The sequence below is a fragment of the Bombina bombina genome, chromosome 5, assembly GCF_027579735.1.
Source record: "Bombina bombina isolate aBomBom1 chromosome 5, aBomBom1.pri, whole genome shotgun sequence".
NCBI classification, from domain to species: Eukaryota; Metazoa; Chordata; class Amphibia; order Anura; family Bombinatoridae; genus Bombina; species Bombina bombina.
Genome location: NC_069503.1, coordinates 891,699,102 through 891,723,424, shown reverse-complemented (window position 1 = coordinate 891,723,424; position 24,323 = coordinate 891,699,102). Strand labels below are relative to the sequence as shown.

The window sequence follows — 24,323 nt, the reverse complement described above, 5'->3', positions numbered from 1 at the left end:
GTGCTGGTCATGTGATCCTTGTGTTTCAGTTATATGGAACGGATCAGCGTCTGTGTTGTTGCTGCAGTCTGTCTCAGGGTATATGCAGTTGTGTAGCAGTCTCTGTGTCCTCTTCAAGTCTCCTGGACTTGCGGTAGGCACCTCGGTAATGTTGAGGTGTAGAGGTTGTCAATCTTAGCTTTTTTTTTTTATAACCTTTTTTGCTTTTTTCGTTTCTCTTAAAGTGATAGTTGTGCTTTTATTCAAATTATTTTCTGGGGCTGATTTTTCTTAGCTATGGACATGGATAATGATGATATTTGTTTTTAATAAATGTTTATTATGTTTAGAGGCGGAAATAGTTTCTCCTTTGCAATTTTGTATTACTTGTTTAGCTAGAACGCTACAATGTAAAGAAAAATTATTGCCTTATGAGCCTAATGTCTCTATGGATGATGCTGTTTAGACAGTGCTGCAGCCCTCTCCTCAAACGTCCCAAGCCCCTATGGCGTCACATGCAGTGCCTTGTGGTTCCTCTCAACCTCCTGGTGGAGTATATTTGACTGCAGATTTTTTCTGCTTAGATATCTTCTGCGTTATCTGAAGCTTTATCTGATTTTCCTGTTTTAGGAAAACGCAAGAGGAAAACCTATACACTTAATAGATTGTAAAGTTCCTGTTTCAGCAGCTTCTATACAGGTTGATCCTCATAATTCTACGGAGGATGTTACCTCAGTCCCTTCTGAGGGTGAAATTTCTGATTCTGACAGTCTTTTGTCTGATGTGGAAGAGGTAAGCTTTAGGTTTAAGTTTGAACACCTTAATATTTTATTAAGAGGTTTTGGCTACTTTGGATGATTCTGGCTCTCCTGTTGTAGTTAATCCTAAGAAATCTAGTAAGCTTTATAGATTCTTTGATATCTCTTCCTCTATGGAAGGGTTTCCTGTTTCATATCGTGTGACGGAGATTATTGAGCAGGAATGGAAATAACCAGGGATTCTGTTTTCCCTGTTATCAGTTTGTAAGAAGATGTTTCCTATTGCTGATTCCATTAAAGATTCTTGGCGCACGGTGCCTAAAGTAGAAGAGGCTATTTCTTCTCTGGCTAAGAAAACAACGATCCCTATAGAGGATAGTTGCTCCTTTAGGGATCCAATGGATAAAAAGCTGGAGGTATATTTGAAGAAGATGTATGTGCATCAGGGTCTAAAATGGCAACCTGCAGTTTGTAATGCCACAGTGACAAATGCAGCATCTTATTGGTGCAATGCTTTATTAAATGCAAGTTATTAAATTGGGGGCCAAGCTGTCTGGTTTCTCTGTCTTGGCCTGAAGGGCTTTGTAGCTTAAGTCTTGGTCAGCTGATGTTTCCTCCAAGTCTAAGCTTTTGGTGCTTCCTTACAAGGGTAAGACTTCAGACAAAAGAAGAAGTGGAAAAGATGAGAAAATTCCACAAACAAGGATGTGTGTATATATATATATATATATATATATATATATATATATATATATATATATATATATATATATATATATATATATATATATATATATATATATATATATATATATATATATAGCACTCTAAGCCCAGACTCGTGGGCAGGAATGACCTGATAGGGTTAAAACATAACTCTTATTAAAGTGCAAAAAAATAAAATAGGGTCACACACAATTAAAAATTCTAGGACATAGGCATCATGATAATAGTTCAAAAGTGGTATGAATAGACAGTCAATATGGCCTTATGGTAAGTATAGTCTTCAATACCACTGTGTGATGAAAGATTGAGAAATAATCTCCCACTCACTAATTGGAGTGATATAATACTACAATATTGTGAATCAATCCCTATACACGTACTCTTGGTAGATACCTATGTGAATATGTTATTAAGTTTGGTATATAGGTAGATATGTGGTGCTGGGACACTAGTAGCAAATAACACAAAAGCACCTTGCCAGTTATAAAGTCTGGTTATTCCATATCAGGTATCTAAGTTATAAAAGCGTTCTTATGTAAAATTAAGACTGGCTTCAGTCTCAAAATGGCACTATTTCATTAGGTACTAGTGACTTGCTCACCAGTATGCGCTTGTGAAATGTGTTTTTACTATCAACGTGAGGACGCTCTAAAAGCCCACAGGCAAATTGAATTGTGACTTTCAACAGTTAATTACAAGTTATCAACCAGTGTACAGTGATGTCACTATTTAAAATGCTCTAATATATATAGATTACAATGTATCGGCAAACTGATAGTCTTGCTATATAAAGTGTTATAGCATTGAGTATGTTGCACTCAAATACATATGTCAGTATGCGTTAAAATACCTAATCACAAGGAACAACGCTCTCAGAACTCGTGAGTAAAAGTATTTTATTCAACCGCTACTAGCAGATAATCATGCAATATCAATTGATATTTTGCTGGATCTAAAACATAAATACTTATGAATCAAAATAAATTAACCAAGTTCTATTTAGATAAGGTTCTCCACAGTGTCTGGCCGTTTATCTACTAGTCTATAGTGTGAACGTGCTATATATGTTCTGCTTCAAGACGTGATATCACATTGACTTGCCAGTCTAAAAAGCCATGAGAGTTGTACAGGTAAGGGTGCTCTCTGAGTCAGCATCATGTTTTGAATATTATTCTGCCGTTACTGACAGGTTATCAAATTACATTATACTTTTATAAAAATTAGATCCACCTCTGCCACTTGCTGGAGATTCCTTTATTTAGGTATTTGCGTGCTTCATATGTTGTGCTTGTACATACCTATCTATTGGCGATGTATTGCCAGTTGGAGAGTTTGTAATGTGCACTCTATAATATGGGCTAGTGAGCGTCTGATTCTTTATTAACCCCTTAATGACGCATGTCGTACAGGGTACGTCTTACACAAACTGGTCTTTAAAGACCAGCAACGTACCCTGTACGACGTTAGGGGTTTAAAGCAGCTGGAAGCGATCCTGATCACTACCAGCCGCTTTCAAGGTATTGCAGTGATGCCTCGATATTGAGGCATCACCGCAATACCTTTTCTGGCACACCGATGCAGAGAGGGCCACTCTGTGGCCCTCTCTTCATCGGCCAGCGATGGTGCCGATCGTTGGTGGATGGGAGCAGCTGCAGGGAGGTGGGTGGGCGGCCCATCGCTGCTGTGCTTCCATCAGATTAGTCCCCGGTGCGTGCAGGAGTGCGCATGGGGGCGGGGGGACGAGCGCGCGTGTCTGGGCATGCGCACGCCCCCACGATCTGCAGTGCAACACTGTTTGTGATTGTGGTGTTGGTGTGAAATATTGTTTAATAAAGGGATTGGGGGAGGGGGTACTGTCAGACAGCTGTCAGTACCCAAAATGGCACTAAATAGTTAGAGAACTGTTTAGGGGGGCTCAGGGAGTTTGGGTGGTAAGGGGGGGATCCTACACTGCAGAAAATATATACATTTTAAAAAAAATCTTTCTGCCAGTACTTAAGATGGCGGGGACATTTGTGGGGAGGGGAGGGAAGATAGCTGTTTGGGCAGGATCAGGGGGTGGAATCTGTTAGGTAGGAGGCTGATCTCTACACTAAAACTAAAATTAACCCTTCAACCTCCCTACAAGCTACCTAATTAACCCCTTCACTGCTGGGCATAATACAAGTGTGGTGCGCAGTGGCATTTAGCGGCCTTCTACTTACCAAAAAGCAATTCTAAAGCCATATACTGTATGTCTGCTGTTTCTGAACAAAGGGGATCCCAGAGAAGCATTTACAACCATTTATGCCATAATTGCACAAGCTGTTTGTAAATAATTTCAGTTATTATTTGATCGCATTTGGCAGTGAAATGGTGGCATGAAATATACCAAAATGGGCCTAGATCAATACTTTGGGTTGTCTTCTAAAAATATATATATATATACATGTCAAGGGATATTCAGGGATTCCAGACAAATATCAATGTTCCAATGTAACTATCGCTAATTTTGAAAAAAGTAATTTGGAAATAGCAAAGTGCTACTTGTATTTATTGCCCTATAACTTGCAAAACAAGCAAAGAACATGTAAACATTGGGTATTTCTAAACTCATGAAAAAAATTAGAAACTATTTAGCATGGGTGTTTTTTGGTGGTTGTAAACGTGTAACAGATTTTGGGGGTCAAAGTTAAAATGTGTTTTTTTTTTTCCATTTTTTCCTCATATTTTATAAAAAAAAATTTATAGTAAATTATAAGATATGATGAAAATAATGTTATCTTTAGAAAGTCCATTTAATGGAGAGAAAAACGGTATATAATATGTGTGAGTAAGAGGAAAATTACAGCTAAACACAAACACAGCAGAAATGTAAAAGTAGCTCTGGTCCTTAAAGGGACACTGAACCCAAAAAAAATCTTTCATGATTCAGATAGAGCATGCAATTTCAATCAACTTTATAATTTACTCCTATTATCACTATTTCTTCATTCTCTTGCTATCTTTATTTGAAAATCATGAATGTAAATATTAGCAGCCAGCCTATTTTAGATTCAGCACCATGGATAGCGCTTGCTAATTGGAGGATGACATTTACCCACCAATAAGCAAGCATAACCCAGGTTCTCAACCAAAAATGGGCCGGCTCCTATGCATCACATTCCTGCTTTTTAAATAACGATTGCAAGAGAACGCAGAAAAATTGATAATAGGAGTAAATTAGAAAGTTGCTTTAAATTGCATGCTCTATCTGAATCATTAAAGAAAAAAATTCTGTTTAGTGTCCCTTTAACCCTTTCAGTGCTAATGACGGCTCTGAGCCGTCACAGAGTTTCTCACTCTGGTGCTAATGATGGCTCAGAGCCGTCATGAGCACTCTCCCACCTTGAGGGAGATCTGGGGGCTCCTTACTGCTCCTACCCCGGCAATCATGACTGTAGAGTGACAGGCATCACCGGTTCTTCACGTGATGCGGGGTGACGTCACGCGTAATTACATGATGACGTCACCGTGCAACTTTATTTATACTTAACATTGTTAAGTATAGGAGGAGAGGGCATGCTGCTTAGAAGCCTGTATCTCAGGCATTTAAGCAGCTACAGACCCCCAAGACCCACTGTTGGAAAGGTAATCGCCTAACCTTTCTAACAGTGTAAGTCTTGGGAGTCTGTAAAAAAAATTAAAAAGTTAAAAACAATTTTTTTCAAAATTAAAAAAATTAAAAAAATAAACGAAAATATTAGCACCCAGGTGGGAAATGGCTTAGCAGCCAAAGGGTTAAGGTAAAGAAATTGAAAAATGGCGTTGTCCTTAAGGGGTTAATAACTAGGTCAAGAGAAGATTTGATCTCAAGCAGGCAAAATGGTTAATGCTGATGTGGTTTCTAGTTACAAAATAACAATTTGCCTCAGTGACTACGTTAACAATCAAGTCAACCAGCATAAGTTACCAGCTTACTCAGCAAGTAAGGTTTAATGTGTGTCTTCAAGTATAGTTACTGAACCAATGTACTAGTGGTGAGAACGCTGAAACTCATGATTGAATAACCATCCATAATTTGGCTTACAGATTGTCATAAAATCCTATATAAGATTGTGCTGAAACGAATGTTTATGCACGCAACCGTAAAGATTACTTAGTAAGACAATATCTAGCCAGGGTTGAGATACTCATTTAATCTATATCTGGCATAACCCAGACACCATAAGAGTACTCATTAATCAAAGAGACGAGTCATTGGTAATGGTAGGAGCGCACCCACCCTATTTTATTATTTTGCACTTTATATTTTAACCCTATCTGGTCATTCCAGCCCATGAGTCTGGGCTTAGAGTGCTATATATATGCATCCTTGTTTGTGGAATTTTCTCCTCTTTTCCACTTCTTCTTTTGTCTTGAACCTTATGCATAAGCACCACTCCCTTTGAATATTAAACTATACTAGATATACCAAATAGGGGGCAAGTCTTTAATAGTGCCATTGTTTTGTTGGTCCTTGTTCACTTAAGGGTAAGACTTTGTTTGGGCCTGGATTGATAGAAATAATATATGATGTTACGGGTGGAAAATGATCTTTTCTACCGCAAGACAAGAAGATTAAATTTAAGAGACGTCAAAGTAATTTTTGCTCCTTTCGTAATTTCAAAGGTCAAAAGCCTTCCTCCTCCGCTTCCAAAAATGAACAATCAAAGTCATCTTGGAGACCCAGTCAGTCCTGGAGCAAGGGGAAACAATCTAAGAAACCCTCAGCATGATGGGTCGGCCCTTTGTCTGGAGTCGGATCATGTGGGGGGCAGACATTCCCTGTTTTTCTGGAGTGGTTACGAGATGTCCCAGATCCATGGGCTGAAGGCATTATTTCTCAGGGTTATAAGATAGAATTACATTTTCTCCCTCCCAGGGGCAGGTTTCACCTCTTAAGGTTATCTGCAGATCAGGTAAAAAGAGAGGCATTCTGGAACTGCGTTTAGGATTTATTTTCTCTTGGAGTGATTGTTCCAATTCCAGTAAAGGAACAGGGTCTAGGATTCTATTCAAATCTGTTTGTAGTTCCCAAGAAAGAGGGAACTTTTCATTCTATTTTAGACCTAAAGTGTCTCAACAGGTTTCTCAGGGTGCCGTCCTTCAAAATGGAGACCATTCGGTCAGTTCATGATGACCATAGACCTAAAGGACGCTTATCTTCATGTTCCTATTCACAGGGATCATCACAAATTTCTTAGATTCTCTTTTCTAGACAAACACTTTCAGTTTGTGGCTCTTCCGTTTTTGCCTTGCCACAGCTCCCAGAATGTTCTCAAAAGTTCTGGGGACTCTCTTGGCAGTGATCAGGTCTCAGGTAATTGCAGTGGCACCTTACTTAGATGACATTCTGAATCTTTTCAACTAGCAAGGGAAGAACTCGGAGTTCCTTAGCCATGAGGGAGGTGGCTCGGATTATTCAGTGGGCAGAAGTTCACGATTTTTGTCTATCTGCAATTCACATTCCAGGAGTAGACAATTGGGAAGCAGATTTTCTGAGCAGACAGACTTTTCATCCCGGGGAGTGGGCTCTCCATCCGGAGGTGTTCTCCAGGTTAACCCTCAAATGGGGATGCCGGAGTTGAATCTGATGGCGTCTCGGCAGAACGCCAAGCTTCCAAGGCATGGTTCAAGATTAAGAGATCCGCAGGCAGCTCTGACAGTGCCTTGGAGGTTTGGTCTAGTTTATCTGTTTCCTCCGTTTGCTCTTCTTCCATGAGTCATTGCTCGTATCAAACAGAAGAGAGCCTCTGCAATTCTAATAGCTCCTGCATGGCTTTGCAGGATTTGGTATGCAGACCTAGTGAACATGTCATCTCTGACTCCTTGGAGGTTACCTCTGAGGAAGGACCTTCTAACTCAGGGTCCTCTCTTCAATCCAAATCTTGTTTCTCTGAAACTGACTGCTGGAAGATTGAACGCTTAGTTGTGTCTAAGCGTGGTTTTTCTGAATCAGTCATTGAGGCTCGCAAGCCTGTTACTCGGAAGATTTACCATAAGGTATGGCGTAAATACCTTTATTGGTGTGAATCTAAGGGCTACCCTTAGAGTACGGTTAGGATTCCTAGAATTTTGTCTTTTCTCCAGGAAGGTCTGGAGAAGGGGTTGTCAGTCAGTAAGCTGAAAGGTCAGTTTTCTGCTTTATCCTATTGCATAAGCGGTTGTGCCAGATGTTCAATCTTTTTGTCAGGCCTTGGTCAGAATCAAGCCTGTGTTTAAGTTAGTTACCTTGGAGTCTTAACCTTGTTCTTAAGGTTTTGCAGCAGGTTCAATTTGAGCCAATGCATTCCATAGATATTAAATTGTTATCTTGGAAGGTTTTGTTTCTTGTTGCCATCTCTTCTGCGAGGAGAGTTTCGGAACTCTCGGCTTTGCAGTATGATTCTCCTTACCTTATCTTTCATGTGGATAAGATGGTCCTACGTACTAGGTTGGGTTTTCTTCCTAAAGTGGTTTCGGTTAGGAATATTAATCAGGAAATTGTTGTTCCTTCTCTCTGTCCCACTTTTTCTAAATTTTATCAATTTGATACAAGGCTTCTTTTGGGAGGAAGGTTCTTCATGCGGTGGTGCCTTCTGTTTAGGTCCACCTGTCTTTTCCCCTCCCTAGTCATCCGTGTCCTCTAGCTTGGGTATTGGTTCCCACTAGTAATTGATGACGTCGTGGACTCACCATATTTTAGGAAAGAAAAAATTTATGCTTGGCTGATAAATTTATTTATTTCCGGATATGGTGAGTCCACGACCCCACCCTTATATTTAAGACGGCTATTTTTTACTAAACCTCAGGCACCTCTACACCTTTTTATATTATTTTTTTTTCCATTTCCCTTCGGTCGAATGACTGGGGTTTATGGGAAGGGAGTGGCATTTAACATCTTTGCTGAAGTGCTTTTTGACAGGAGAGATATTCCCACTAGTAATTGATGACGTTGTGGACTCACCATATCCGGAAATAAATAAATTTATTAGGTAAGCATAAATTATATTTTCATGATTTAGATAGATTAGATTATATACAGTTTTAAACAACTTTCCAATTTACTTCTGTTATCAATTTTGCCTAATTTGTAAGCCAATGAAAATGGACGTTCAGCAACTAGCACCAAGCTCCTGAGCCTATCTAAATATGCTTTTTAATAAAGGATACCAAGAAATTTAGCAAATTAGAAAATAGAAGTAAACCGGAAAGCTGTTTTCAATTGTTTGCTCTATCTGAATCATAAAAGAAAAAAAATTGTGTTTCATGTCCCTTTAAAATTCTCCAAGAAAATGTAATCCTGTGCCACCTTTTCCTCTTTTTTTTTTTCTTGCTTAAGCCATTCATGACAATCACCTATCCACCCACCTGTGTTAGCAGGCATTGATATAGCATCCACTGCTTGAATTGAAGACTGCACAAACAATCACTTGTGCAATTCAGCTCCCTACTCTTGCACAACCAATTACCCAAGAAAGGAGCGTGACAATCATTGTGGAGGGATCAGTCAGGGATGTTTTAAAGGGAGAGTCTAAATAAACTTTCATGATTCAGAAAGGGCATGTCATTTTAAACAACTTTCCAATTTACTTTTATCATCAACTTAACTGTGTTCTCTTGGTATTCTTAGTTGAAAGCTAAACCTAGGTACACTCATGCTAATTTCATAGCCCTTGAAGGCTGCCTCTTATCTGAAGGCATTTTGAAATTTTTCACAAATAGAGGGAGTAAGTTCATGTGTACCATATAAATAACAATGTGCTCACGCCGTGGAGTTACCTAGGAGTCAGCACTGATTGGCTAAAATTCAAGTCTGTCAAAAGAACTGAAATAAGAGGGGCAGTCTGCAGAGGCTTAGATACAAGGTAATTACAGAGGTAAAACGTATATTAATATAACAGTATTAGTTATGCAAAATAGAGTAATGGGTTATAAAGGGATTATCTATCTTTTTAAACAATACAAATTGTGCATTGCTCATGAGAACATCTTACATTCAGGAATCATTGCTTTGCAGACCAGGAAAGGCAAGGGGGCGGGGTTGAAAAAAATTGCCTGCGAGCCAGTCATCAATCAACGTGTTGCCGCACTGCTCTGTATTTGAGTGTTGTCTTTAAATAGCACTTCATTTTGGCTGCACTGTGTTAAGGAAAACGTATACAGTGCAGCCAGAGCATTGCATTGTTCGAAGAGAACTGACTGATGTGGAGTAGCGCTACAAACTACATGTGCAGACGAACACAAAACCTGAGGCGTATACACACACACACACACACACACTGACATCCACACACATGCACTACCACCAACAGTCTCATAAAGCACAGAGCCCACATTTAGAGCACACATAGCTGAACACTTAAATACAGGACTGACTTTGAGTCTACATATTAGTTTGGCCTCATCCTGTCTGCAGCTTTTATGTAAGTTTCAAGCATGCGCCTACATGCTGCCTCTGTGACGCTGGCTGTACAATAATACATTGCTGGAGGCTAGTCTCTTTCCTCTGAGTGCAGGAGTTATGCTCCTTCTCATGCTCTGTCTAAAGGTTCAGTTGATATAAAGTTTGATCTCTAAGGGCAGATACAAATAAATACTGAGTCTCTGAATGTTAAAAAAAATAATACCAGATAAGGAAAGTAATCCCACCATTTTCCCTCCCTTGCTGTGGCTGAGAGGGGCACACAGTTGCCAACAGTCCCTGATTTCTAGGGACAGTCCCTGGATTTTATTAAAGGAATAGTCTAGTCAAAATTAAGCTTTCATGATTCAGGTAGCGCATGCGATTTTAAGCAATTTTCTAATTTATTCCTATTAATTTTTCTTTGTTCTCTTTGTATCTTTTATTTGAAAAAGCAAGAATGTAAGCATAGGAGCCGGCCCTTTTTTGGTTCAGCACCTGTGTAGCATTTTCTGATTGGTGTCTAAATGTAGCCACCAATCAGCCAGCTCTACCCAGGTGCTGAACCAAAAATGGGCCAGCTCCTAAGCTTACATTCAAATAAAGATACCAAGAAAAATGTGCCCATTATTTTATAGAAATGTACAGTAACATAGTAACATAGTAACATAGTAGATAAGGTTGAAAAAAGACTGAAGTCCATCGAGTTCAACCTATACAAATCTAAAATACTTACAAAAAGCTCCAGTTAAGCTTAAATAACCCCATTAAAATGTGACCCATTTAATACTAGCAATCATATCCATGAATTTTGTTTATATACAGAAATTTATCCAGACTATTTTTAAATGTATCTATGGTATTGGCATTCACTACCTCCTTTGGTAATGAGTTCCACAATTTTATTGCTCTTACAGTGAAAAAACGTTTCCGTTGCAGGAGATTAAATCTCCTTTCCTCCAACCTTAAATTGTGACCTCTTGTCAGAAACAATTTTCTTGGAATAAACAGAGCTTCTGCCATCTCTGTATATGGGCCTTGAATATATTTATATAAAGTAATCATGTCACCTCTCAAGCGCCTTTTTTCTAAAGAAAACAGACCCAGTTTGGCTAGCCTCTCCTCATAGGTTAATTTCTCCAATCCCCTTATTAGCTTTGTGGCCCTTCTCTGAACTTTTTCTAGTTCTGCAATATCTTGTTTAGCAATTGGTCCCCAGAACTGCACTCCAAACTCAAGGTGAGGTCTTACCAGGGCTTTATATAATGACAGAATTATGCTTTCCTCCCTTGAATCAATGCCTCTTTTAATACATGCTAGTATCTTATTAGCCTTTGAAGCCGCTGCCCTGCATTGTGCACCCATCTTTAGCTTGTTATCTATTACTACTCCCAAATCCCTTTCCTCCTGTGTTTGGCTAAGTCTTGTCCCATTTAAAAAATACGTAGCCTGCTTATTTTTACTTCCAAAATGTAGAACCTTGCATTTTACCGTATTAAATCTCATTTTCCATTCACTTGCCCATAGTTCTATTTTTAGCAAATCTCTTTGTAAAGAGAGTTCGTCCTGCTCTGACCTTATGACCTTACTTAACTTAGTATCATCTGCAAAAATAGAGATGTCACTATTTAATCCTTGCTCCAAGTCATTTATAAAAATATTAAAAAGAACAGGGCCCAGTACTGATCCCTGGGGGACGCCACTGATTACCTTTGTCCAATCTGAGTATGATCCATTTACTACTACTCGTTGCTCCCTATCTTTTATCCAGTTATTTATCCATGAGCTAACATTTTCAGCTATTCCCAGTCCCTTAATTTTGTGCATTAATCTCTCATGTGGCACTGTATCAAATGCCTTTGCAAAATCTAAGTATATCACATCAACTGATTCCCCTTTATCTATATTTTTACTTACTTCCTCGTAGAATCTAATTAGATTAGTTTGACATGATCTATTTCTCCTAAAGCCATGCTGATTAGAACTCATAATCTTGTTTACACGAATATGCTCATCAATATAATCCCTTATAATCCCTTCAAATATCTTCCCCACTATTGATGTCAGACTAACTGGTCTATAGCTTCCTGGATCATCCCTGCTTCCCTTTTTGAAGAGTGGCACCACATCAGCTTTACGCCAATCCTGGGGTACCATGCCTGAGGATAATGAGTCTTGAAAAATTAAGAGTAAAGGTTTGTCTATAACAGTGCTAAGTTCCCTTAACACCCTTGGGTGTATTCCATCTGGGCCTGGAGTTTTATTTACCTTAATATTTTCCAGTTTTTTCCTGATATCCTCTAAACAAAACCCAGTTAGTGGTATGGACTGGCATGTTCTATTCTGTTCCAAAGTATGATTCAATTATATTGAAACTTTACACTTCTTTCCATTCTTATATAAAGAACTAATATAATTGCAATATTTAGTATGTTTACACTGGCTTTTTTTGTAATGAAGTATGTGAATGAAAATCTGTGCTAACAACTCTATTATTATTATTTTAGGAAAACCATCAGCGGGTCAGTATTTTCTTTGATTATGCTCGGCGTGGGAAGGATACAGCATGGTCCTACTTTCTACCAATGTTAAATCGTCAGGATCTTTTTACAGTCCACATGGTATTCATTTTTATTTATTTAGTATGATTTTACTTGGTTGCATTCCCCACTATATTAAAGGGATACTAAGCCAATTTTTTCTTTCATGATTCAGATAGCGCATGCAATTTTAAGCAATTTTCTAATTTCTTTGTAGCAAGAGAACAAAGAAAAATTGATAATATGAGTAAATTAGAAAGTCGCTTTAAATTGCATGCTCTATCTGAATCATGAAAGAAAAAAATTGTGTTTAGTATCCCTATTAAATAATATTTAATTGCTTTGTGGTGAGAAACCCCCCCATAATGCTGCACTGCTTTTTTCACAAACAACTTTTGCTGTTGAATGATGTCACAATAGTAATTTACAGCATACACATCCTATCATTATAGCTCTTATTAACATTAATCCTTATTATTATTATTGTCTTTTTGTTATTTGCATTGCATCTTCAAATACTATAGGGAATGGGGTTACAGGAATCATAAATAAAGGACAAAATTGGGAAAAGCAAACTGGAATAGAATGTGTTTCATGTTCACTCTTATTTTTCATTTGATTTTACTTTGATTCTGTGTCTTTGCATTATTTTTCATTTGTTCCAATAATTCATTAAATATAAAGACATATATACTTTAAAGTGATGGTAAATTTCAGACTTTAAGAATGATATAGTGAGATATATAGAATCTGCACTCATTTCTTATCCCTACGGTGCAGGTTTTGCTAGTGAGCAATTTACTTTGTGGTAAAACCCTACTTTATCTGCTCTTATGAGTAAAAAAAATATCTATATTTATATTTTCTCACCTGTTCAGGCTGCACGAATAATTGCTAAATTGGCTGCCTGGGGGAGAGAATTGATGGAAGGCAGCGATTTGAATTACTACTTCAACTGGATTAAAACACAGATGAGCTCACAGGTATTTGATACGGTACTTTTGTGCAATGTGTGTTTGTTAGTTTGTGTAATTTAGATAACACGTTATTGTTTGTACTAAGCATGCTCTTTTTTATGTCTTTAACCCCTGTAAAGGCTATGTTTGTCTGAACAATGAAAGTTTAATTTTGACATTCATGTTCCTTTAAATGCTTTTAAAGGTAATTACTATGTATTATTGTTTTCAATTTGAAAAGCATTACAGTCATCTGCCTTTTGAAAAGTATGTAATAGTGAGTCGAGTTGAAGGCGGGGAAGCCTTATATAGGGGTGGAAACATGATAGAGATTTGCGGTTAGCACTATAGTGTAAATTATTGCTAATAAAATAGCGTTCTGGCACACTTCCTTTTCTGGCATTATTGAACTGTGTAGTTTGTATGAATATGGTCTTTTTAGAACCTGAATAGGTACTCCAGCCATAAAATATCATATTAGTATGTAATAAAAGGCTGTATTTTAGTGTCCGTTAATGAGATTGCAAACTGATATTCTCGTTTTGGTTTTATTCTGCAGAAGTTAAGAGGAAATGTCACTGCTGCGGAAACAGGAACTGTCTCTCCAAGTGATGTAGGTATTAATAGAAATAGTATCCTATGGTTAAAAAAAATAAATAAGAACTGTATGATGCTGAATCATAAACAATCTTGTCACTATAAAATATTAGAGAACCAGTAAATACAGTAGATTTGCATAATCAACAAATGCATGATAAAAGGACAATGTAATTGCACTAAGTCCAAACTTCAAATCAGTAGTACTTTTGTTTCTGTCAAATTGAATGCTCTATATGAATCATGACAGTTTAATTTTGACTTGAGTGTCCCTTTAAGCAAACTTTGGGTCTTTTTAAAAGCATTGGGAGACCAAAGGTTAAACAAAAAGGTTGGGAGCAGAAGAAAGGGGGTTTAGAACACTAAAGGTGTGAATTTGGTGTGGCAATAAATACAGGCATTGTCATGTTATTAATATAAATTCTCATTTGTGGTAATTCATGTCTCCACAGTCCTTTAAAGATGTTAAATCACTATCTTCATTTTAGAACAGCTTATTGAATATTCCACAATTACATTGCTTTTGCTATTGTACCTACTATATAATAAATCCACTGCATTCATATAAGTTCATACTTTGACCTAAAAAAAGACTTCCCCTATCAATAGAATGACACCTATAGAATTACGTAGCTATAGATATTCGCCTTTTTTTTTGTTTTCTTTTTTTGTTTAGTTGAGTCCAATCAGGAATAACTACATAAGTCACTAGAATGTGCAACCAATGACCGCTTGCATTTCCTCTTCTTACTGGATTTGGAAAGCCCACAATCTTTAGAAGAAAATTATATGAAAAGGCAACAAAATAATGATTTAATATAATATTGAATACCTCTCTTTTATTACCATTTATAAAAATGCTAACATATTTAATAGATCTATAATGGTAGATTCTCTTTTAGTAACCAGTTTTTGACTATCGCTGCTTTATGTATATTGATTTTGTTTTCTAGAATTAGAAGAGATAGGAAAAATGTTCTTTATTTTAACATCATTTCTTTATAGCTTATGTTATTGGATTGCAGAAGTTAGAATTTGTATTTATTTATTTCTGGTTGATGTCATCCTGACTGACCTTAAGAGGGGTCTGATAATGTTACTGGTTATACAAAATTCTCCTTGACATTTAATAATAATGTTTCTGGGATCCAGATTGAACATTAAATTAATCTGTTCTGGTGAAGTGCAGCTATATCTTTTCCTATACATAATCATGTACATAAACACAATGTAGAACAATAAGCCACCTAAATAAATAATACAAGTTTCTTTCATGTAATTGGCAAGAGTCCATGAGCTAGTGACGTATGGGATATACAATCCTACCAGGAGGGGCAAAGTTTCCCAAACCTCAAAATGCCTATAAATACACCCCTCACCACACCCACAATTCAGTTTTACAAACTTTGCCACCTATGGAGGTGGTGAAGTAAGTTTGTGCTAAGATTTCTACGTTGATATGCGCTTCTCAGCATTTTGAAGCCCGATTCCTCTCAGAGTACAGCGAATGTCAGAAGGATGTGAAGGGAGTATCACCTATTGAATGCAATGGTTTTCCTCGCAGGAAATCTATTTAATAGGTTCTCTGTTATCGGTCGTAGAGATTCATCTCCTACCTCCCTTTTCAGATCGACGATATACTCTCATATTCCATTACCTCTACTGATAACTCTTTCAGTACTGGTTTGGCTATCTGCTATATGTGGATGGGTGTCTTTCGGTAAGTATGTTTTCATTGCTTAAGACACTCAGCTATGGTTTGGCACTTTATGTATTAATATAAAGTTCTAAATATATGTATTGTACTTATATTTGCCATGAGTCAGGTTTATGTATATTTACATTTTGCAGACTATCAGTTTCATATTTGGGAAAAACATATTTAGGAAAATATTTTTTCTTACTTGGGGTATAGTCTTTTTTTCAAATTGACTGCTTTTCATTTAATTTTCGCGGGCAAAATTAGGCTTGCAAGGGTGCAAAATGCTGATGTTTCTTGCGTTATTCTTGGTGTGAGAATTTTTTGGCGGTGACACAAATTCATAATTTCCGGCGTCTTAGTTGAAGCCGAGTTTCTTTGCACATGGTTGCGTCTGCAATTTCCGGATGTTAGCGCCAACAAAAATTTCATTTTGCGTTGTGCGTTATACTTGGCGCCAAATAATTTCATTATTTAAAGCCCCATTAGTATATGCCTCTGGCCTTTTTCTATGTCAGAGGGCTATGCTGTTTGCATTTTTTTTTCCCATTTTCTGAAACTGCCATATAAGGAAATTTGATAATTTTGCTTTATATTTTGTTTTTTCTCTTACATTTGCAAGATGTCTTAATCTGATCCTGTCTCAGAAACCACTGTTGGATTCCTGCTGCCTGATAACAGTTCTACCAAAGATAAGTGTATCTGTTGTAAATTAGTTGAGATTATATCTCCAGCGGTAGTATGTAACAGTTGTCATGATATACTTTTACATGCCGAGAATGTATCCATCAGTATTAGTACAATGCCTGTTGTTGCTTCAACATTTAATGTACATGATATCCCTGTGAATATAAAAGATTTTATTGCAAAAGGCTTTGTCTGCTATCCCGCCTTCTAATAAATGTAAAAGGTCTTTTAAAACTTCTCATAAAGTTGATGAAATTTCAAATGACCGACAACATACTGAATTATCCTCCTCTGATGGGGATCTATATGATTCAGAAGATCCTTCCTCAGGTATTGACACTGAAAAATCTACTTATTTATTTAAAATGGAGTATATTCGTTCCTTGTTAAGAGGTGTTGCTTTACATTGGATATTGAGGAAACTAGTCATCTTGATAGTAAAACTAGTAAACATTTAAATTCTGTTTGTAAACCTCCTGTGGTTACTCCAGAGGGCTTTTCCAGTTCCTGATGCTATTTTTGATATGATTTCTAAGGAATGGAATAGGCCTGGTACTTCTTTTATCCCTTCTTCAAGGTTTAAAAAATTGTATCCTTTGCCAGCAGTTAGTTGGGAGTTTTGAGAAAAGATTCCCAAAGTTGATGGGGCCGTTTCTACTCTTGCCAAACGTACTACTATTCCTATTGAAGATAGTTCTTCCTTTAAGGACCCTTTAGATAGGAAACTTGAATCTTATCTAAGGAAAGCTTATTTATATTCTGGCTATCTTCTCAGGCCTGCCATTTCTATGGCTCATGTTGCAGCTGCATCAACTTTTTGGTTAGAAACTTTAGCGCAACAGGAAATGAATCCTGATTTGTCTAGCATTGTTTGCTTGCTTCAACATGCTAATCATTTTATCTGTGATGCCATTTTTGATCAAAATTGATGTTAAATCTGTCCCTTTAGCTATTTTAGCTAGAAGAGCTTTGTGGCTCAAATATTGGAATACTGACATGGTATCTAAGTCAAGATTACTATTTCTTTCTTTCCATGGTAATAATTTATTTGGTTCTGCATGAAGGTGTGGCCCTCATTCCAGCCCAGCTGGTAGGAGGCAGATTAAGATTCTTCCAGGACATTTGGGTAGATTCTGTTCAAAATCAATAGATTCAGAGTAAGACCTCCTGTGAGAAGATTTTTTCTCTCACGCATCCCAACAATTCCAGTAAAGGCTCAGGCTTTTCTGAAGTGTGTTTCAGACCTGGAGCTTTCAGTGGTAATCATACCAGTTCTGTTTCAGGAACAAGGTCTGGGGTTTTTATTCAAATCTATTCATTGTACCAAAGAAAGAAAGAAAATTCTTTCAGGCCAGTTCTGGATCTGACAATTTTGAATCGTTTTGTAAGAGTGCCAACTTTCAAAATGGTGACTATAAGGACTATTCTGCCTTTTGCTTAGCAAGGGCATTATATGTCCACGATGGACTTACAGGATGCATATCTTCATATGCTGATTCATCCAGACCTCTATCAGTTTTTGAGATTCTCTTTTCTAGACAAGCATTACCAATTTGTCGCTCTTCCATTTGGCCTAGCGACAGCTCCAAGAATCTTTTTCAAAGGTTCTCGGTGCCCTGCTCTCTGTAATCAGAGAACGGGGTATTGCTGTGTTTCCTTATTTGGACGATATCTTGGTACTAGCTCAGTGTTTACATTCTGCAGAATCTCAAACTATTCAACTAGTGTTTTTCTTCAAAAACATGGTTGGAGGATCAATTTTCCAAAAAGTTCCTTGATTCCTTAGACAAGGGTCACTTTTTTAGGTTTCTAGATAGATTCAGTGTCCATGACTTTGTCTCTAACAGACAAGAGAAGAATAAAATTGGTTTCAGCTTTTCGGAACCTTCAGTCTCAGTCATTCCCTTCAGTGGCTATGTGCATGGAAGTTTTAGGTCTCATGACTGCAGCATCGGACGCGATCCCCTTTGCTCGTTTTCATATATAACCTCTCCAGCTTTGTATGCTGAACCAATGGTGCAGGGATTATACAAAGATATCACAATTAATATCCTTAAATCCCAATGTTCGACTCTCTCTGACTTGGTGGTTAAATCACCATCGTATAGTTCAAGGGGCCTCTTTTGTTCGTCCAACCTGGACTGTGATCACAACAGATGCAAGTCTTTCAGGTTGGGGAGCTGTCTGGGGATCTCTGACAGCAGAAGGAGTTTGGAAACCTCAAGAGGCGAGATTACCAATCAATATTTTCGTCCGAAAGAGGGGAAAACCGGCCGAAAATTGCATGTTCTATTTGAAATTAAATTGACCCCTATCCACTGCAAAATCAACCCCTGGCAGCCAGATTTGTATCCCTCTAAGTGTCCTCCCCCGTGCCTCACTGACCGCAACAAGTAGTTAGAAGACGCATCTACATTTAGCCCCGTGTGGCTGGGTTATTTCTAGGCCATATTCAACTTTAACTACATGCCCCAGAATGCCTCGCGGGTAGAGGGGGTGCGGCACTGTAGGCTGTGTTCACTAACAACTTGAAGCAGAGCGGCAGAGTGAGAGAGGGAGGGAACTTGCTGAGTCAAGTGAATTTTATGACACTTGCCTGCAGAGCCATATAGTTACTTGTAACGGATCCTCCGGTCAGTGAGTGTGTGAAAGGATTATACGTATATTTACCCTTATCTGGCTCCCTGTCTAACTGTGACTTTATTTGAAAAAGCAGCTCATTGAGTCCTGCAGGATGAGTTGCTTTTTCAAATAAAGTCACGGTTAGACAGGGAGCCAGATAAGGGTAAAAATACGTGTTAGCCTTTCACACACTCACTGACCGGAGGATCCGTTACAAGTAACTATATGGCTCTGCAGGCAAGTGTCATAAATTTCATCTGACACGGCAAGTTTACTGTGTAAACAGACAGAGCGGGCTGCAGCGTGGTTTCAGTACAAGCAGCTGTTACCTCCTCCTCCTGAGTCCTGCACAAGGAGCTGCTTTTACTAATGTGTCACCGCTAGACAGGGAGCCAGTCCAGATAAGAATTAATTATATGCAATATGTAGGGGCCGTTTGCACACTGACAGTCCAATCCACAAGCACTGGTAATACGATCTCTTGCATTCCTCTGTGTCTCAGTACCATGCTTAACCCCATGCTGCCTGCTGTGTACCTCAATGCAGATTATTTATATATATATATATATATATATACACACACACACACACACACACACACACACACACACACACACACACACACACACACACACACACACATATATATATATATATATATATATATATATATATATATATATATATATACACACACACACATATATTATATATAAATGTGTGTGTGTATATATAATATATATATTAATATATATTATATATATATATATATATATATATATAAAAAGTCTTATATTAATAATAAAATTATAGAAAAAAAACTTTTAAAATCATTTAAGGGAAAAAGTCATTTTCGGTTTCGGTTTCTTTCATGTAATTAGCAAGAGTCCATGAGCTAGTGACGTATGGGATATACATTCCTACCAGGAGGGGCAAAGTTTCCCAAACCTCAAAATGCCTATAAATACACCCCTCACCACACCCACAATTCAGTTTTACAAACTTTGCCTCCGATGGAGGTGGTGAAGTAAGTTTGTGCTAGATTCTACGTTGATATGCGCTCCGCAGCAAGTTGGGGCCCGGTTTTCCTCTCAGCGTGCAGTGAATGTCAGAGGGATGTGAGGAGTATTGCCTATTTGAATGCAGTGATCTCCTTCTAAGGGGTCTATTTCATAGGTTCTCTGTTATCGGTCGTAGAGATTCATCTCTTACCTCCCTTTTCAGATCGACGATATACTCTTATATATACCATTACCTTTACTGATTCTCGTTTCAGTACTGGTTTGGCTATCTACTATATGTAGATGAGTGTCCTGGGGTAAGTAAGTATTATTTTTTGTGACACTCCTAGCTATGGTTGGGCACTTTGTTTATAAAGTTCTAAATATATGTATTCAAACATTTATTTGCCTTGACTCAGAATGTTCAACTTTCCTTATTTTTCAGACAGTCAGTTTCATATTTGGGATAATGCATTTTAACATTTTTCTTACCTTAAAATTTGACTTTTTCCCTGTGGGCTGTTAGGCTCGCGGGGGCTGAAAATGCTTCATTTTATTGCGTCATTCTTGGCGCGGACTTTTTTTTATTATAATTTTGTTTTTATTGTTTGTGGTTCGCAAAACGTAAACAGAATAAACATGTTGTTTCCACATAAACCTAATAATAACTTACAGAACAATATCATCCATATCTCCTATTATAAAGTTAGCTTAACAATATAATATTAGTTCTATTCATGTAGAACACATACTTGATAAAAAAAAAAAAAAAAAAACGAACCTCAACATTTTCTAGACATTATATTATGAAGGCATTGAAAAAATAAGAATTCTTATATATTTAAACTAAATATTACTACCAAAGATTATTTTAGCGTTTCACTAATCTTACCTATACTAAACCATATTCATATTCTGTAAGCCATCCTTAATAAGAGAGGGGGGGGGGGGGGTTAGAACACGATGCTCAGGGGGAAAGAGGGAGGGAAAAGAAGAAAAAAAAAAAAAAAAAAAATATTTTAGTAAAGGGAAAATTTCGATTGTGTTTATATATTATTTCTGTATCTCCTGATAAATTCTAGCCATTTATGTTCAAATTTATGTTGGTAATTAGTTCCCTGATTAAGACTATCCATTTGTTCTATTTGATATTGTGAGTGGAGTAAGAAAGTTAGATTATTAATTGTAGGTTCCCTTGTGGCTTTCCAATTTTTTAGGATAAGATATCTGCCTCCCAGAATTGCTGTATTAATGAAATCAATATTGGAGACATATTCCCCAAGATCTCTCAAATTAATCAGAAAGAAAATATGCTGTAGTTCTATGAGTATCTGTATATTCAATAATCTGTTCAGCCAGAACTGTACTCGCTGCCAGAATTGCTGGGTCTTGGGACAGCTCCAGAACATGTGGACCAGGTCGGCATTGATGGAACTGCATCGGGGACACAGATTTGAAGTGTTCCCGTACCATCTATTTAAGCTAGCCGGTGGTATATACATGCGATTCACAATTTTAAACTGTGATTCTCGCCATGATGCTGAAAGAGTTGCATGTTCTGCCGCAATTATGCTCTGTTTTATTTTATATGGCTCCATGTTTTGGATATCTGTAGCCCATTTTGCAGATATCTCTACTATATTTATTTCACCGGCCTCCGTTTGTACCATCCGGTACCAGTAACTAATTGAGCGTTTACCCGCCTTAAAAAGAGCAAGCCCCATTTTAATACCCGGGTGTACCCATTCCTTAGTGCAATTTTTGATGGTTTCGTTATACCAGTGCCGGACTTGTAAATAAGCGTAAAATTCTGTATTGTTAAGTTGAAACTGGTCTCTAAGCACTGTGAATGTATACACCCGGGTAGTTTCTGGGTCCCTAAGCTGGGATAAATATTTGAGTCCTAATATAGCCCATTTATTGAACATTTGACTTTTGATTCCTGGTGGGAAGCAAGGGTTCCCAGAAATAGGAACTAAATTCGAAATCAGCGGGCTATCGTTCATACTAGTCTTAATACCCTGCCAGGCTTTAATGATATGAAACAAAGTAGGTTTATTTTTAACCATGCGTGGTAGTTTCTTAATCGGGCAATGTAATAGTGCCTGTAGGTCGTATGGCAAGACTAATTTTTGTTCTATTTCTAATGACGCCACGTAGTTTCCCCCAGTAAGCCAGTCCATAGCTACTTTTGCCAAACATATTTTATTGTAAGTACAAAAATTTGGTAGCGCTAGGCCCCCGTATTGTCTTAACTGTGACATCTTCTGTAAAGCTATACGCTTTTTACCACTACCCCAAATAAACAATCTGATAGAACTATTTAAGTGCTTAAGATCAGATTTTGTCATTGGGATTGGGATATTTTGCATTAAATACATCAATTTAGGCAAAGTAATCATTTTTATCAAATTAATTTTTGCCGTCAATGACAAAGGAAATTTTGCCCAATTTCAGACATCCTTTATTTTTTTTGCCCAAGGTTGTTTTGTCAGACAAAATTGGTAGAGAGCTTGTTGTTCATTCTTTGTGTTCTAATCCTAAAGAGTTCTTCTTAAGTTCTTTACATTCTCTGGATGTTATTCGGGCATTCAAATATTATGTTGATGCTACTAAGGATTTCAGACAAACTTTGTGTTTCTTTGTTCTTTTTTTCTGGACATAGGAAAGGTTAGAAAGCTTCTGTTATTTATTTTTCCTCTTGTTTAAAACTTTTCATTCAGAGAGCTTATTTGGATATAGGTCAGCCTCCACCACAGCAGATTACTGTTCATTCTACTAGGTCAGTTGCCACTTCTTTTATGAATGTGGTTTCAGTTGATCAAATCTGCAAAACAGTTACTTGGTCTTCTGTGCATACTTTCACTAAATTCTACAATTTTTATGTTTCTTTCATGTAATTAGCAAGAGTCCATGAGCTAGTGACGTATGGGATATACATTCCTACCAGGAGGGGCAAAGTTTCCCAAACCTCAAAATGCCTATAAATACACCCCTCACCACACCCACAATTCAGTTTTACAAACTTTGCCTCCGATGGAGGTGGTGAAGTAAGTTTGTGCTAGATTCTACGTTGATATGCGCTCCGCAGCAAGTTGGAGCCCGGTTTTCCTCTCAGCGTGCAGTGAATGTCAGAGGGATGTGAGGAGTATTGCCTATTTGAATGCAGTGATCTCCTTCTAAGGGGTCTATTTCATAGGTTCTCTGTTATCGGTCGTAGAGATTCATCTCTTACCTCCCTTTTCAGATCGACAATATACTCTTATATATACCATTACCTCTGCTGATTCTCGTTTCAGTACTGGTTTGGCTATCTACTATATGTAGATGAGTGTCCTGGGGTAAGTAAGTCTTATTTTCTGTGACACTCCTAGCTATGGTTGGGCACTTTGTTTATAAAGTTCTAAATATATGTATTCAAACATTTATTTGCCTTGACTCAGAATGTTCAACTTTCCTTATTTTCAGACAGTCAGTTTCATATTTGGGATAATGCATTTTAACATTTTTCTTACCTTAAAATTTGACTTTTTCCCTGTGGGCTGTTAGGCTCGCGGGGGCTGAAAATGCTTCATTTTATTGCGTCATTCTTGGCGCGGACTTTTTTGGCGCAAAAATTCTATTTCCGTTTCCGGCGTCATACGTGTCGCCGGAAGTTGCGTCACTTTTTGACGTTATTTTGCGCCAAAAATGTCGGCGTTCCGGATGTGGCGTCATTTTTGGCGCCAAAAAGCATTTAGGCGCCAAATAATGTGGGCGTCTTATTTGGCGCGAAAAAATATGGGCGTCACTCTTGTCTCCACATTATTTAAGTCTCATTTTTTATTGCTTCTGGTTGCTAGAAGCTTGTTCTTTGGCATTTTTTCCCATTCCTGAAACTGTCATTTAAGGAATTTGATCAATTTTGCTTTATATATATGTTGTTTTTTCTCTTACATATTGCAAGATGTCTCACGTTGCATCTGAGTCAGAAGATACTACAGGAAAATCGCTGTCAAGTGCTGAATCTACCAAAGCTAAGTGTATCTGCTGTAAACTTTTGGTAGCTATTCCTCCAGCTGTTGTTTGTATTGATTGTCATGACAAACTTGTTAAAGCAGATAATATTTCCTTTAGTAAAGTACCATTGCCTGTTGCAGTTCCTTCAACATCTAAGGTGCAGAATGTTCCTGATAATATAAGAGATTTTGTTTCTGAATCCATAAAGAAGGCTATGTCTGTTATTTCTCCTTCTAGTAAACATAAAAAATCTTTTAAAACTTCTCTCCCTACAGATGAATTTTTAACTGAACATCATCATTCTGATTCTGATGATTCCTCTGGTTCAGAGGATTCTGTCTCAGAGGTTGATGCTGATAAATCTTCATATTTATTT

General features: G+C 37.5%; 1 protein-coding gene across 2 annotated transcripts in view; it reads left to right on the top strand.

The window, feature by feature from the left end:
* The window catches only part of ATP6V1H (ATPase H+ transporting V1 subunit H), a 364,453-nt gene that overhangs the window by 76,113 nt on the left and 264,017 nt on the right, over nt 1-24,323 (top strand). For both annotated transcript variants that reach the window (XM_053715039.1, XM_053715040.1), the window contains exons 5-7: nt 12,354-12,467; nt 13,265-13,369; nt 13,902-13,955. In XM_053715039.1, the coding sequence (XP_053571014.1) occupies nt 12,354-12,467; nt 13,265-13,369; nt 13,902-13,955 (273 nt within the window). The remainder of the gene's footprint in view (nt 1-12,353; nt 12,468-13,264; nt 13,370-13,901; nt 13,956-24,323) is intronic.